Source organism: Lobosporangium transversale (assembly GCF_002105155.1).
Source record: "Lobosporangium transversale strain NRRL 3116 chromosome Unknown BCR41scaffold_3, whole genome shotgun sequence".
Taxonomy (NCBI): Eukaryota; Fungi; Mortierellomycota; class Mortierellomycetes; order Mortierellales; family Mortierellaceae; genus Lobosporangium; species Lobosporangium transversale.
The window spans coordinates 1,100,550-1,117,398 of NW_019028981.1; the positions used below are offsets into that span (position 1 = coordinate 1,100,550).

A 16,849-nucleotide genomic window follows, 5' to 3' on the forward strand; every position below is an offset into this window, starting at 1 on the left:
TCACAATCAGTCAATTTTCGAATAATTCTTTATAATCTAAAAATGAATGAAATTCAAAGGATATTCCAACATCAAAGAAAAGTTATGAAGAAAGAGGCTTGTGGCGCCGTTGCGGTCGATATCGGCTCTTTCAGTCCTTGCTTCATTAGAATTTCAGGGCGCGTTGTCGATGCCTTTGTTCACCACCGTGACTACTAGAATTTGTTTTTTTATTCAAGGGTAAGTTAATAACATTTTTCAGGACTATTAAAAGCTTGTGATAGCTGCGTGTTTTCAGTAATGTCTTTCATTCCTGGCTTTATTAGAACTTTAGGAGGAAGCTGTCGATGCTTTGTTTTACAGGTAAGAGTTTGATCTTTAAGGGCTTTGCAAGCAGTGTGCGTTTGTATTTTAAGGGCCTTGTGTTTAGGATATGGTTTTCTATTATCATTTCACGCTTTATTTAACGAAGACAGCTAAAAGGGGTGCTACCGCGTCCAAGGCTCAAATTTCATCCCGCAAAGATATGGCACCATCATTTTTCGTGTTCCTACATTTGTGACAAAAGATCACACCTATTTGTTGCTTCGAACTGCAGGTTTGTGTGCTGGTTCGCCCTTATATATTAGTCATAATTGAGCTATAGCGATCTACCTTATCTGAATGACACATAATTGCATCGCCACTATTTTTTTTCTTATTAGAAAATGCATACTTCCTACACTCTGATTAGTACTTGTTAGGGCGTCCTTTGTTCGTGATGATCGATAAGATTTTCATATGTCGAATAAAACAAACAACAGAAAAGAAAAGAAAAACTGGAGCAAATGCAAACATATACCCACGAAACCGCCCCCAAATGTATTTATATTATCACCAGCCGCATTCATACCCTACCTAGGCAGCCCCTTTTGTTGGGCCATTTTACGTCGCAGTGTTGGATCCAGTGATCACTAGCTGGATCTAGCTCCATCTTCTTTGTCCTTTCAGACGACTTGTTTAATTACCTGTCACTCTAAAATACAATCATCATCTCTTCTTCTACTTCCTAAAATACAAGCGCATAGTGTTTGCTTTGAAATCTATGACAAGGGAGCTGAAAAACATCCGCGATGCATGTTCGAAGATGGATGGCGGCGACGGTGAAGATTTAGGATTATTTATATTAAGGAGTCAATATCATATAATCACTTAATGTAAGGAAAAATATAGCGAATAGGAAGCTTGAGAGCGACAATTAATTAAGACTGTATCGGAAGACTGGCAAACTAAGGTGTGAAGTCGTTCATTGTAGCCGACTTCCTTAAAAAGTCACACCTTCAACGTCCGTTGACTGCTACTTACAAAGCCAAGTCGTCAACATCATGGATGCCACATCACTGAGACTTTGATGGAGAAAACACAACAAACGGTAAGTCACGCTTTCGGAGTGGAGGAGCCGTTGATTTTTGTGGTGGCGGCACTGCTGTGGGTGTCGGAGAGACGGGCGCAACAGCATCGAACATGCTTCCTGGAGACGAAGTGGTCTGAGGTGTTGATGCCGACGAGGGCCATACCACAGGTGTAAATGTCGAATGTAATGTAATTGGTGGAGAGGTGTGGTATGCCTGGGGTGGACGCAAGCATAGCAGTGGCCTTTTTAGCATACAAAGCCATGTGCGCCTATGCAGGTCAATCCAGGGTTAGTCGTCGTTCTTGAACAAATAAATATCATACAGTTATCTCGAAGAAAAGTACCCACCCGAAAGCCAAGCAGTACTTCAAACGAACGTGTTCAGGAAAGCATCCAACTTGTTGTATCCAGACGGCAGTCACACCTTCTCTTGCGTCGCTCGACCAGCACCGATAATGTCGCCGTAACGTCGGAGTGCGTAAAAATCAACAGTTAGAGTACGAGTTTCTGCAATAATAGGGTGCCATTGTGCGATGTCAGGGCCTTCTCCTCTAGGGTCAAGAGGATGGCGGTGTTCAGACGGACACTCTCTCGTTGCACGTGGCGGACAAGATCACTGGCCTCGGGCTTGCACTCAAATATACAGATCTTATCTGCCCAGGGCTTATTGACAAAGATTCTGATTACCATGTCCGCTTTTTTAGGGTTCGTACTGGTCGCCATCTTATGGCTGAACGCGCTTTCGGTCAAGAAGCGAGACTCTCGTGATGCCTTACTGCTTAGCTCGCCACTATTCAAGTAAAAGCATAGATGAATATAAAAGTGTTAGACAATAAGTGGTGCGATATTCCGGAAAGAGGCTAAACTTGTAATAAAATCCACTTACGGAATACCACCTAGACCAGAGTGAGCAAAGAGCGTGTTGAATACATCGCTCCACGCACGGACAAACACATGTCCGGGTAAAGGTGCCGTAAATACATCGTTTTCTAGCCAATGCAGGGCTTGGGAAACAATCTTGAGAGCCAAGTACTTCTCTTTAGCTGTCCGCAGTGCTCCTAATTGATTCGAACATATCGAACTCGAATGGTTTCGAATGCATTCGAATCGAAAACGAATCATGGTAAGTTCGAATCGGTTCGAATAAGCCCTTATCTGGATCGATTCGAATGACGGCCTTAAGTTACAGATCTCTGGATAATTCGAGTCGTTCGATTACTTCGAGTACCGAATGGCTCAAATGGTTCGAGTATCGAATGTTTCAAGTATCATGAGAAGCAAGAAAGGAAAAGGAGTTTTTTTTTTTTTTTTTTTTGATAACTAGGGCCCTCAGGAAGAAAGGAAAGGAAGGAAAGAAAAAGCGGGAGATGAGACATTATCAAACGTAGCATTGCTACGCGTAGCGTAAGCACGGTTCATGTGTCATTATTATACCTAATCAAAAAAAAAAAAAAAAAAAAAAAAAATTCATCAATAAAATCATTAAAGGCCCCCAAAAGGTTCTTGTCAATGCTCTTGAAGAGAGCCTTTTGGATGGCTTGCTTCCTTTTGACCCTCACTTCGAACTGCCCGGCGAACTTGATCGCTTGAGCCAAAGCTTTCGCGCGCAACTCTTGTCTTTTGCCATTAGTTGCCTGCTTCTCTAAGCAGGGTCTCCCATCAAGATAAAGGACGGAACTTGCTTTAGAAGCGGTTTCTGAGGTCTTCTGTTCTAGGATAGTATGGGCCGTGTCGCGCGGGTGTGAGGTGTAGGCAAAGCGAATGGCAGTGAGGGAAACTACCTAGATGTCTACTCTTTGCTTATTTGGGCCGAGTGCGAGCAAACGAGAAGCAATATTTGAGCGGCTGATGAAAACTGGATCTTATCCTTTCTCCTTTAGAAGCGGTCATAGCCCTACGATTCCCACGTTGAAAGCTTTGATAACTGGAAAACAACATGGAAAGTGTGGAGATGTCAGGAAAAAAACAGTGGATAGAGTTGAAGGCTTGTATAAAAAAAAAAAACGTACCGAAATCACCAAGGCCTTTTTATACAGCGAGCGCCAAGCAAGAAAGATGGTAACAGATGCGAAGCAGTTGAGCTGGGCTGATGACTGTTCCCATCTGTTTGTAGAATAAACACTGTGCTTTGTTCGTTTTAACCAATTATGTGGATCTGCTCAATCCGACTCCCTTGCGATGTATAATTGAAAGAAGGCTCGCAAGGCAATATTATAAGGTATCCTCCCTCTGTACTATCTTCCTCAAATCTTCCATCAGCTCTTCTCTTCATGTTGTAGATCAACCATGAGATAGTGATTGGTTCTTTGAGTGATTTGATGAAACTCCTAACCTAATATTTTAAGCTTCTCTCTTGACCTTGACGCGTCACTTCCTTTACACATTCCTGTAGTTAATTTGATGCTTTCAACACCTCACATCCATTTATCCTTATCTCCTACTTGATTCAAAGAATGCAAATGAGTGGCCCTGCCAGTAAATTAATTGCGGGTAGGTAAAGACGCACTCATACATAGAGAGTCAAGTTATCAATTTTCATGGCTCTGAAGCTGGTAATCGAAGCCATATAACATTAGGCGAACCCATGTAAAAAAGAAGGGCACAGCAGCAACCGTCTTGAACAGATGAGCAGACTTTCATCCTCCAATAGGGATGCTAGTAAGGATAAAGTTTGAGGAAAGTGGTGACCTTTTTGGTCTACTCGATTGGTTCTTCTGCTGTAGAAGTTCTTTTCTCTATTTTGTACAGTCGAACTCTGGTTTTCCGGACGATACACAATGGAAATCGTCCGGATAATTTTAAATTTACAAAATATAAATGTTCAGGTGACAATGCACTTATTTTTTCCCTTAACTGCATATTCGAATAAATAAGTGCAATATCATATACATACTTTTATTAATATCTGGACGATTTCTACTGTGTATCGTCCGGAAAACCGAAATTCGATTGTACATAAGGTTAATGATGAAGAGTATCAATGGCTTTAAAAATTTCTGCTTCTCATGCTTTGAAGATGAACCCACATTGTTTGATGAGGGAATGGATTTTAGTATCGCCCACAATCACGATGAAGACTCGATTTCGCTTTCAAAATATCACTTCGGGTGGGGTTGATATCGCAGACCAATTCCGCTAATAGGTCCAGTTGTTCTTGAACGCCGCTTTTCTTGTGGCTATTAGATACAAGTATCGTCAATTCATACATGCTATGGTGTACCAGGAACAAATAAAAAAAAAAAAAAAAAAAAAAAAAAAAAGATATCGCCAATTTCGACTAAAGCTTGTAAACCAACTTTTATTATTATCTAAGTCCCAAGTTGTCATCGAGCAAAGCAATTCAAAGAGGAGCCTAGAAGCTGGTGAGTCCCCGGAGGCTACTTTCAAGGTATCAAAAGGCCCATACATTACTAAAAACTCTCTTCTAAATCCTCAGTGACATCTACCGGAATTTCGTTTCCCGATAAAACCAAAGAAAGTAATGGTAGGGTTAAGAGTAGAAGGACATGTGAAAACTGCAGGATTAAGAGCCTTAGAGAAGACAAGAAGCCCACCTCGCGATCAGAATGGGCATGCGTTATATGTAAGGCTCCTCTTTGCTTGAAAGCAAAGTAGAATAACTTTGAAGAATATCACATCAAATAGAGAGAAAAAATAAACCATATTATTTTCCGAACAAAATACATGTAAAAAACTACATGTACCCATTTTTGGTCGCAAAAAATCTTATTTTCACATTCAGGATACGAGATATCATTCCATGTACATAAGACAGTTGCCACCAATTTGCTCTCAATACTACTCAGATTGAATTTCATTGGTTACAGAAACAGATCAGTAATCATCACAAGCAGCGAATGATAAAGCATTATATGCTTTGAACAACAACAATGTCGGGTAGACAGAAACGTTTCTCGCTTCATGGTGGTTAAGGATTCTTTGCAGGCGAATGATGTGGTGGATCCACCGAGACGTAAATATTGAGCTATATTTCTGCTGAAGCGGCATCTCAATGCGTTTATAGCATAAGCCTTTGCACATTTTTATACATAATTAAATCGTGGGAAATAAACTTTCCATGTGGCATCTGATCGTTCGTCACGTGTGTATTTAAATGCTTTCATAATGGAGATAAGGGAAAGATTGTTTAGAAGACAAGCTTTGTGTTGTTGTTGACTGTTGCTGCTGCGCCGACTACAAAGGCTACCAAAGACAAGTATCAAATATCACAAGAAAATAGCTAAATATTTTAAAAACCTTGCCTGTCTCTATAAAGCTCATGATTCGCATGATTGTGGCTGGGATCCAGATTGTAAAAAAAAAAAAAAAAAAAAAAAAAAGAGCAAACTAAACGCCCTCTCATGTCCTTTCACCTTGAAGGAGAAACAAAGCGATAAAAAGATGCAAGTGCTACAGGCCAGGCCCTTTAATTGCGATCACCAGTCCAGAATGCACAGAAGCCTTTGAAACAAAGAAATTTTTTTCTGGAAGGAAAGGACAAGGGTTGGTGTGATTATCACACACATTCAAAAACATAGAAAACCCTTATTTTATTTTTTTTATCTCCTCTCTCTACTGTAAGCAAAAAAAAAAAAAAAAAAAAAAGATTAAAAAAACAGAAGCAATACCAGAAGCAGAACCAGGAAGCGAAGTAGCAATCACCTACGATTGCAAATCAATCTTTTTTATTTTTTAATATTCTCATTCACTCACCCACTCGCCCATTCACCCATTCACCCATTCACACTCATTCTACGTGAACCTATATCTCTGACTGTTTATCTTACATGAGCAACAGGACCAACGCGCCTTTCAGGAATGAATCCAGCGGTTACAATCTTCGGAGTGGGAGCATGACTCAGAATCAAGGCCCCAATCAACATCATTCATATCACCAGCAACATCCCTCCTCATCAGCCACCAATCTAACTTCTCTCCATAGTAACGACAGAGACACAACCACAACCCCTTCCCCAACCTCGGTGCCTGCGCCTCATCCTGCCAATATTTCCGCCGAAGCAGGGCCAGGACCTAGTCACGTTTTGGGTATGCCCCAACAACAGCAACAGCTCATATCCGAAGAGTCTTCTACAGAACAAATGTTATTGGCTTCTTTCAAAGCTGCGGCTCAGTCAGTGACACAGCTCTACAAAGATTCTCTCAAACATCAAAAAACCGAACATGTCAAAGGCTATGATGCCGCCTTACAGGATCTTCTGACCTTTATTGCGAACCATCCATTAGTCCAGGCAAAGAAAAACCAAGGACAGACAGAGGATGAAATTCGACATAATACCAGTCTTTCTGTCGACGACATCGTCACCTATTTGACCAATGCTCGATCCATGAACCGTGCTGCCATGGGGAACGATGTCCAACAGCAGCAACAGCAACAGCAACAGCAACAACAGCATCAGTTGCAAGCTCAAGCTCAGGCACAGCACCGTGCACATGAGCAACAATTACAGCAGCAACTAATGGAGCAACAACAACAACAACAGTTCCTTCGACATCAGCAACAACAGCAACACCATCAACAGCAAGAACAGGACTACCAGCAACCACAACAACAACAGCACCAGCAACAACAACAACAACAACAACAGCAACAGCAACCGCAACAGCAGCAGAATCAATCACAGCAAGATCAAGAACAACAAGAACAGCAGCAACATGGCTTGCTTCAAACTTCATCCGACATTTTAGGAGTGTCTACTCCTGCATCTCCTACACCGCCTTTTCCAAGTGATGCCTTTACATTTACTGCGCCGATTTTCCACCCAGGTTTAGATCAGACCAGCTTTCAAACTATCTTTCCAGGACCTGATGGTGGAATTGGACAGCAGATGTATGTGGATTCATTAAAACGACGGTATGCATTACAAGACTATAATGGGGCGTCGAGTCGGATGACGATGGCAGGAACCAACGCAGCAAGGCTCTCGAACTCTATGACCATGGATTCTTTTTCTGCCTTTCATGATCAACCACCTTTCAAACGTGGTAGAAGACGTGAAGGTGAATAAGAAGGGAATCCTTTTTATCCAAAGGGAAAAAAAAAAAAAAAAAAAAAAAAAAAAAAAAAAAAAAAAAGGCAAGTCGACATGTGGAACATTTCAATTTGCGCAGGGAATATTTGCGTATCAAAGCTGGAGAGAAGGGCATTTGTAAATGATAATGTACCTTTTTTTTCTCTTTCTTTTTATTCTCTTTTTTATCCGCCAAGCTTAATCACTCAATGTAGAACAAAAAAAAACACCTTTGTATACTTTTTTTTTTTTTTTTTTTTTTTCTTTCTTTCTAAAGTACTGTTCTTTTGCATTTCCAACTCTATATCTCTCCTCTCTCAATTTTCTTTTTTCTTTTTTTTTCCTTTTTCTTTTTTTTTCTTTTCTTTACCACAATTGTAAATGTAATATGGCAATAAACTTTTACTTCAATAAATGTGCGCATGCTTTTTGGTTTAGTTTTTTAAGTGATAGATGTATATTGATATTTCTGTGTTCAGATATCTCATGTTTATTTAAACTATTATTTGTCTATGGTTAATTGGTTAATTGTAACATGTAAATGAATGTTCATATTTCTCCCTTTATTGGAAAGATTTTTTGTTATTGTTGTTGTTGTTATTGTCTATTCTATTTCTATCATGTCTATTTTCTTTATTTTAGTTGTTATTGTTGGATGATGGATGAATAATAATGCTGTACTGTGGTAAATATATTGTTTTGTATTGTATTGTTTATGCAAACCAAGACTCAATCTCCTTTGCAACACCATCGTCCGCATTAGAACCGATCACTCGGTCTGCCAACTTCTTCATGTCGGCATGTCCATTCCCCATACAAAGTCCCAACCCTGCGACCTGTAACATCTCTGCATCATTCAAAAGGTCACCAAAGGCCACCACGTCATCGTGTGCGATCCCCTGAGACTTACAGTAGTTGATTAGTCCAAGTCCCTTGTTGACACCTGCAGCTGAAATTTCTAAAAAGTACATCCCAGAGTATGTGATGGATATTTGTGGTGATGCAATTGAAATTGAGTTTGAGACATTTCCTGCTAGTGCTGCTTCTGCATCTATTCCCGCAGATTCGACCCCTGTTGTGCCTGTGCCTGTGCCTGTCATTCTCTCTGTGTTCGTCGTTGTCGGGTTGATTGAACGTAAAGTAGGGGGCAAAGATTCAAAGAGATCTGGTGCAGATCGGTTGCGATCCAATGCCATCAATTTAACAATTCCTCCTTTTGGCATCCCGGTACTTTCAGAGGGGACCAAAAGGGATTGCAGGAATGTCTCCATAGATTCTCGCAAGACTGTATACTCGTAATAGATGGCATGCTTCCGATGAAGCTCCCAGGTCCGATCACAAACAAAAGTTGTGTCTGGAGCGTAGATGACCTCTCCAGTCTTTTCGTCCTTGCCCAAGAACCAGATGACTTCACAGGCAAAGCCTGGTCTTCCAGCCATTCGCGGCTCATTGCTTTGATCGTTTTCAAGGGGAGGCAATGGTCTTAAATCCCCGCCAAGGCCCATTTCATTTGGATTTTTACTGAGAGGAATCCGACTCTTGGGGGTTCCGTAGGTTGAAATCTCTGAGCGGAGTTGTTGAACCACAACAGTAGCTTGATCCAGGGGGATGAACTGAGGATGAGTGATGACTTTAGTGCGGGGGTTATAATTGAGAGCACCATTGCAACAGATCACCGCATCGGGAATTACGATTCCTTCAAAGAGATCGATCACTAATTGGACCGATCGTGGAGATCGTCCGGAGGCGAGCATGATCTGGACATTGTTGCTGTTGTCATGGCTGTTACTACTGCCACCATTGTTGATGATGTCACCCTGGCCATTGATCTGTTGATCGCTTTGATTGTCAGTAATGGGAGAGGATTGAAGAGCAGGACCGGCTTTGGCCTGTTGAAGAAGGGAAAGTGCGTTGATGGAACGACGGGTGATGGAATGTTGACGATTGAGAAGAGTGCCATCTAAATCAAATACGACTAATCGAGGCAGCCTTGTTGTATGGTGAAACGCAATGGGCTTCTTGTGCATCGTTTCTTTTCAAGTAAGCGTCTTTTGGTTGGTGTTGTGTGGTTTTGTTTTGCTTCTTGCGTGTTTTACTTTTTATTTTTTATTTTTTTCTTTTATTGAATGGTCAAATGGTGTGAGTTGTATGGTATAATAATAATAAAAAAAAATAAAAAAAAAAAAAAAAAAAGACTTTTTTGATGTTGCTGAAAAGTAAAGAGTTTTTGTTGGTTGACTTTTTTATTTTTTTTTTTTTTTCCTTCTTCTACTTCAATGCTAGTCTACATTTAAACAGTAAATATATCTATAATATTTATCTTGGGCTTGCATAGCATAGACTTTTTTTTTTTTTTTTTTTTTTTTACCTGACTTACAGATCGATAATCGGAAATAGTTTTTTTAGATCATTAGGTCAATTTTTTTTATGCTTGCTTGCACTTTTTTGCTCTTCCACATGGATATTTCCAGAAGACATGACATGAAAGCTAAAAAAGTAAAGTACAAAAAAGCAAGCCATATCCCAACTATGTTGCGGTACATGAACTGAATGTAGACTAGAGATTGACTTTGGACGCGAAAGTAATTGACTAGGAGTCATATGCTTTTTTTTTTTTTTTTCCTTCAAGTGGATATGTCATTACGGAGGGCTGGGAGGCGCAAGAGGAAGAGGAAGGGGGTGAGGAGGCGAGGAGGTGAGGGGGGAGGGGGAAAGTGAAAAAGGGAAGGGAAGGGAAGGAGGGAAGGGAAGGGAAGGGGAGGGAGGACTTGTAGACCATAGCTGCGGGAAATGAAGGATCGACAGATCCTAAAGAAAAGAAAAGAAAAAAAAAAAATGCAAAAAAAAAAATGTAAAAAATACGCCACCAAAAAAAAAAAAAAAAAAAAAAAGCTGTAATTTGTTTCAAAGGGTAGCTGACTCAAAATTCAAGACATTATCAAGATCATCTTGAACAAGGTCAATCAAATGGTTGCGTTACAATGGAAAAAAGAATAAGGTCCATTTCTGCAAGTCAAACAGACATTCACATACTCGAGTATGAGAATGATTGTAAGATCGTAACGAGATATAGTTCAGCTCTTTGGGTGTCTTGGCTCCGAACATGGATCCGATATGCATGTATATATCATAGCATGTACATCTATACATGTGTATTAACATTCATAGATATTTATATACCATCAAATACCGCCATGATAATAAAGTTTGTTTAAAATTATTGGGCCATACATAAGGTATATGAATTACTCTATTTGTTCATCTTGTGGGCAGCGACGATCACTCTCAATAAATAAAATAGATTAAAAAAAAAAAAAAAAAAAAAAGAATCGTTTTTTGCCTTTTTTAGCAAAAAAGTAAAAAGGGTTACGCAAGAAAGGTTAGTCAAGGCATCGCGCATCGAGATGAAACATGACGCAGGGGCACAGGCATGAATATCTGGGACCAATCATGCATGCATGGCTTATGCTCGGTGGATCCTGTTTGTCGTAATGGTGCATTTCAGGTTCTTGAGAAAAAAAAAAAAAACCCTGTGCAATGCAGTATTGGATCCTGACATGAACTTTTTTACACCAACTGACCGACATGCTTTTCACTTGACTCATTATATGCATCAAATGGATTCATTAAATGCATCAAATGATCTTTATTTTTTTTATTTTTTATTTTTTTTTTTTTAATTTACAAATTTATAAAGACGTTTATTTGTAATGGTTGAGGAATGGTCTATATTTTAGCATCACTTGATTTATTTGTAAGTGCCACATTAGGCTTTTCTTGAATGCTCTTTCCAGGTAAAATATGGGAGCAGGATTAACCGTCTGGAATATGATTTGTCCATTCAAATTAAAGAGGGTTAGTCGTATATGCAATTATCAAAGTAACAGGCGTCTTTTTTTTTTTTTTTTTTTTTTGACAATGATGGTTGAAAAAAAAAAAAAAAAAAAAAAAAGGGGGGGGAGGGCGAACAAGATCCAAAGACCTAGATTCACTTGAATGCAGGCCGCAGGGTCCATCAACGAAGCCTCAAGATTCAAACAATGGACAGATCAACGATACGATGTACAAAACAGTGCAATTGGTTCTCTTTTTTTTTTTTTTTTCTTGTGAAAGGCACATGGAATATCAGAGCCCAAGGCGTATCGTCTATTCTGTGGCTCTGCAAGTTCTACTTGCTGCTATCCTTACTTCTACTCCAGTGATACAAAACACTCACAAGGTATGTAATGAGGCACCAATAGAGGTTCTCCTACAAATGTGTGCCTCTATGCCTCAATGCCTCTCCTCTATGCCTCTAGGCGCTTTCTTTCTTTGGTGCCTCGTGTATGTGTTTGTCTGTCTGCTCCGCTCTAGCCTCCATGCAAGCAATTTGCCTCGACCAAAGAAAATAGCGCGTCCATTCTTCTGGAAACCGAAGATCGGTAATCTATAATGGAATATCCTAATATGCATATATACTTATTTCCAATTTAAAATTTTTAATTCAACGACTATCAAGTGAACTAGGAGGTTTTTAAAAAAGAGGACAAACTGAAGACATGAATAGACACCAAAGCTGGTCATGGGATTGGTTTAGGAATATTAACATCCTTTTTTGGTCTTTATCAATGTTGATCATTTCGTCATCTTAGCGTATAAAAGGGAATGTTACAAGCTTTACATTGAGACAACAGCGACGAAGGAGTTAAAAAAATTAGACCGATTTTTTTTCTAAAATGATCAACAGTATTTTTTTGGTGGCACAAGGACGATGATCAAAAAGTAAAAAAACGATGAACATTAGAAGTCTTTCTTTTTCTTTTTTTTTTTAGTTGTCTAGAAAGGAGTATTTAAAAGATGAACGAAAGTAGTAATGAGTGAGAAAGCGAAATGTGGTTACTGGAAAAGCAGGTCTTCTTGCCCAAGAAAGCTGGACAAGACAAGCAAAAACTTTGTGTGTTGGACTGTCTGGACAAATGGGAGCATGCTTGACTTGGCCATAAAAAATTTATAACCAAAAAAAATAAAAAAAATAAAAAAGGACAAAAAGAGAGTATAAAAAGCCATGGCAAATGCTTCAAAACCTTTGATTCTCTTTTCGCCTTCCTTGTTACCTTTCTAGCCCTTTAGATTATGCCCTCTCTGTTCATCCTTTACACTCACTCTCTGCCGAATTACTTTCATTGCTACCGTTGCTGTCTCTTTCTTTGGTAAGAAAAATATTGTTAGTCGTCACCTGACCACATCCGCCTTTGAATACTGTCATAATTGCAATGTTGTTTCCCCCTTCCTTTCTTTTTTTGTTGATCTCTTAACATGTGTGTGGTGTGGATAGACTTGTGGATGGTCTGTTCGTAACATGTGGCGAATGACATGTAGCCTCAGAAATAATAATAAAAAGAATAAAAAGATGCACAGCTAGACAGTGTACATACCAAAAGTACCATCTCCAATTCAGAGTCATAACCTTTCTTCCTATTTAATTTCTTTCTGCATTTTAGTTTCATCACACTGAATAGTGTGTAGCTCTCACGAGAGAAAAAAATAAAATAAAATAAAACGTAAGAACGGCCTAAGCGTTACATTTTTATTTTTTTACTTTTTTAAAATTAAACGACGTACTCATCAAGTAACAGCATTCATACACTTTACGGCATTATCACCACCTTGATTTTTCATTATCGACCATGTCGACAACGCCGCATCCTTCCCAACAACAACTGTCTTCTCCGTTGTTCATCCCAGAGCTGTTTCATCATATTACATACTATCTCTTGATTGACACTACTCGAAGCAAACAGGACCAAGATCTTAACCAGTATGCGAGTCTGAAGTTTTCCTATATTCCTATTACCTTTAAAATGCTGCATCGCGATATATCCGAGCACGGGCCCAGTCTCAGGAGTTTAAAGTCCTGGCCCATCCTAATACGTGATCCCTATGTCATCTCATCTTTATTAGACTTGAATTTGGCGGAATTGAACTCGCTGCCCATCATCAGTCCTTGCATCAACAACAGAAGTATAAACACGAATACTTGTCTGATCCTGCCGATCTCTACCCCGAAAGGCTGCGCTTAAAACTTCATACACCCGGACAAACACTCGTTATCTGTGCACAAGTCTGTCGATTTTGGTCTCAGCAACTTCTTCCGTTGCTTTGGCACACGATCCGCATCAACCAGTTTGATAAAGTTGAGTCTCTCCTTTTATCTGCGTTCAAGTTAACTACTCCAGCCTCCCTTGGATCTGCCCTCTCATTTCCGAAGGACGCCCGTGGATCTCCTTACTGTTCACGCCGCTTGGATACAGCTCTTTCCTCTCAGGAAGAGTCAACGTTTGTTTATTCTGAAAACAGGTCCGTACCATGTATTCCTGGACGCTATCAAACGTATCATTAACAATCAAGCAATTCTGACACTGTAATTTTTTACTTCCTATCCTTTTATTTCCTCATTCAGTTCTTTGATCCACTCTTCAGCTCCGTCTATTCCTTCTTCTTCTTTTCCACCACCCAAAACTACTCATAGTACCTCATCCCCTATCAGCAGTATTTCTGTGGTACCAGGACACATCTCTGCTGGCATAATCAGCAACGGTCACCTCATCCGTTGTATCTATCTAGTCAACGCTGACTCAGCCTATATATTTAACCATCCCAACGTCTCAGAGTTATTGGAATTTACTTGCACTTTATTGCCAAGTATGGATAACCTGGAGCAAGTCGAGAATATTATCGCTAGGAACATCCATAAACGACTGAAGCGACTAAGAATTGGTCGGACTCTCAACCGTCGATGCAGTTCCGATACACAACACCATCCTAACTCTTACCCTGTAAACCGCTACGGCAGCGCCGGTAATAGCGGCAATATTACAACAATACATGACCAGCCTGAACCATTGATCCATCATAGTGGTAGTGAGACCGGATCAGACTCAAGCTCAGATGTACGACATTCCCGAGGAGCATCTCGTCAGTTTCAACAACGACAAAGCACACATAGATCTTCTCACAGAGCCCATCGCTCCAACCGTTACCATGCCAACATTCTTCCTACATTTCCTCACCCAGAAAGCAATGCCCGTTCATGTCCCTCTCTCCAAAAGGATTTACATTACTCTCCATACAAGGCTCGAAGGCTTAATCGTATCTACTCCGACGGCGACCTTTATGCTTCTAGATCTCAAGTCCTGGAGCCAAATGTCGAAACAAGCTTTTCTGTACGTTCGTAGCTATGCTTCCCCCTTTCATTCTTGAATTTAATATCGTAATCTTCGGGAATATTTTCTAATCGGCCGGCATTGTCCATTTTTTTACTTTACAAGCAGCATTTCTGGTCCGCTGAGGATCACAGAGATACGACAGTGGGGTCTGACCACCAGAAACAACAGCAGCATTATCCAAACTCGCATGATGGAACTTCAGCGATCCGAAATATCCTTATGGAGGGTATTATCCGCCAAGCAGCTCGACCGGTGCTCTTGACCCATCTTTCACTGATGCAGTATGAATTTATAATGGAAGAATGGGTTGAGATGATGCAACTGATGCCCTTACTACAAGAGTTGGATCTAGACATTATCGCAATATTACCAGAAACAGCAGCAGAAACGTTTAGTGACGAGGATCATGTGGGCAGGGGAAGCGGTGGACATATAGCTTTACCAGACAGCTACCATGCACAAACGCATTACAGAGGGCAAGCTCAACCGCAGCAGCATGATAGGCAAATCTCTTCTTCTTTACATGAAATGGACACTTCCCCATACGACACCATGATGGATGAGGCAGAGATAGTTCATGATTCGACGCAAAAGAGCACAGTAGTAGATGGCGAAAATTATTTCGACATGTTATTAGCTGATGTGAATGTTCAACATGATGCTACATATTCGACAGCAAGTGCCAGTGGCTGGCCTGGTAACAATGCAAGATTATCCGCCGGCAGCAGCAGCAGCAACAGTGGTAGTGCGGGAGAAAGCTTCAGCAGTTTCCAGCGTCAATTTGAATATCAACGACTTGTAGATGACGACGAACTCGACGAAGATATTACCGATGTCCGTTCATCATCAACACATAAAATTCAGTTCCAATCTATCCGATCTTTAATCTTCCGCGGCAAGATCATCATCCCAGAGCTGCTTGAATACCTTCCCAACCTTGAGAATTTAGCATTAGAGGAAGCTCCACAAGAATCAAAGGAATCAAGGATGATGGAACATGCTGACCATCAGAAACCCGCACAATCATTACAACCATTCGCAATCTCAGAACTGGGTAACATGATATCAAAGTATTGTCCCCACATCTGTCGCCTTGTCCTAAATGAACCCTCGCTTCAGACAAACTGCCGATGGGCATCACATGTATCACTACTCCTGCGTGCAATTCCTCAGTTGCTTCACTTTGTGGCTGCAACGCAGTTAGTGATCCAGAATCAGGACATTATGGAGGCCTTGCTTCACTTCCATGGAGAGCATCTTCAGTCCTTCCTTGTTCTGGATGAATCCATGAGCCCAGATGATGGATTTTATTCATCTCAGCAACAACAGCAGCCGCAGCATGACTCCTCCTTTTCCTCCGAGAGTGGCTTTTACCATCATCCACTCCACAATGACTCCTATGGCCATGGTCAATATCATCAATGGGTTCGACTTCGTCAACTTTACCTTCAAGTATTGGAAACATGCCCTAACCTGCAGGTATCGGACTGCAAGATCCCATTGCCCTTGCGCGACGTCATTGCCTCCATCCCGAATTGGGCATGTCGATACAACCTTGCGGTTTTACGGCTTGAATTCTCTGAACTGAGTGGTCCAGGAGTGATGGAGATGGATAGTGAGGAAGAAGCTGTCATGGAGATGTTCATCAAAAGCTTGTTTCTTCAGTCACGAAGAGTTGACCCCTCTTCTTCTTCTGCATCTTCTACATACACATCTGACCCTGCTACATCCGCATCCGCACCCGAGTCTGGATTGTCAACAAAACTCTCGTCGACTCCTACTTCTGATTTTTTCGAAGTAACAGTCCCTTCCGAGACATACCTAACTCCAACCTCTACCGCTTTCACTGCCACGAATTCTGCTAACGCATCTTTAGGCGATATTGATGCCTCTACCAGTGGAAACCCGGATGAAACGAATTCATTCCGCTGGCAGCAACAGCAACAACTTGCCAAGGCAACGGCGTTTCTGTCGACATGTGCTAACTATTATCAAGTAGAAACGACTGGAATATTAATGGCACTCCAATTCTTAGTGGAGCACCAACTGTCGATAATGCCTAGTCTGGATCATTTCTTTCTTGGGAGCAAAATGTTTCGACTCCCTCGAAGAAATATAGCGCCTTGCGTTGCGTGAACTTTTTCATCATCATTTAATATGCTTAGATGTATCATATATTATATTATATTATATTATATTATATATATATACATAGTTCTCTTTTTCGCTATTTTTTTTTTTCT

The 16,849-nt window shown here is 40.6% G+C and overlaps 3 protein-coding genes across 3 annotated transcripts; 1 reads left to right on the forward strand and 2 right to left on the reverse strand.

The window, feature by feature from the left end:
- Positions 1–1,355: 1,355 nt before the first annotated feature.
- BCR41DRAFT_392335 (hypothetical protein) lies at positions 1,356–2,494 on the reverse strand (the record flags this gene model as incomplete). The annotated part of the gene is made up of 3 exons (XM_022028442.1): positions 1,356–1,586; positions 1,874–2,162; positions 2,259–2,494. The coding sequence occupies 3 exons, from the start codon at positions 2,492–2,494 to the stop codon at positions 1,356–1,358; spliced, it is 756 nt and encodes a 251-aa protein (XP_021885579.1).
- Positions 2,495–7,873: 5,379 nt separating this feature from the next.
- Positions 7,874–9,572, reverse strand: BCR41DRAFT_346168 (hypothetical protein). Its single transcript, XM_022022831.1, has one exon. It carries the CDS (start codon positions 9,426–9,428, stop codon positions 8,115–8,117), a length of 1,314 nt encoding a protein of 437 aa, XP_021885580.1. The 5' UTR covers positions 9,429–9,572; the 3' UTR covers positions 7,874–8,114.
- A 3,495-nt stretch (positions 9,573–13,067) lies between these two features.
- Positions 13,068–16,742, forward strand: BCR41DRAFT_367429 (hypothetical protein; the record flags this gene model as incomplete). Its single annotated transcript, XM_022026303.1, has 4 exons — positions 13,068–13,198; positions 13,342–13,737; positions 13,841–14,603; positions 14,709–16,742. The coding sequence occupies 4 exons, from the start codon at positions 13,068–13,070 to the stop codon at positions 16,740–16,742; spliced, it is 3,324 nt and encodes a 1,107-aa protein (XP_021885581.1).
- Positions 16,743–16,849: the final 107 nt, after the last annotated feature.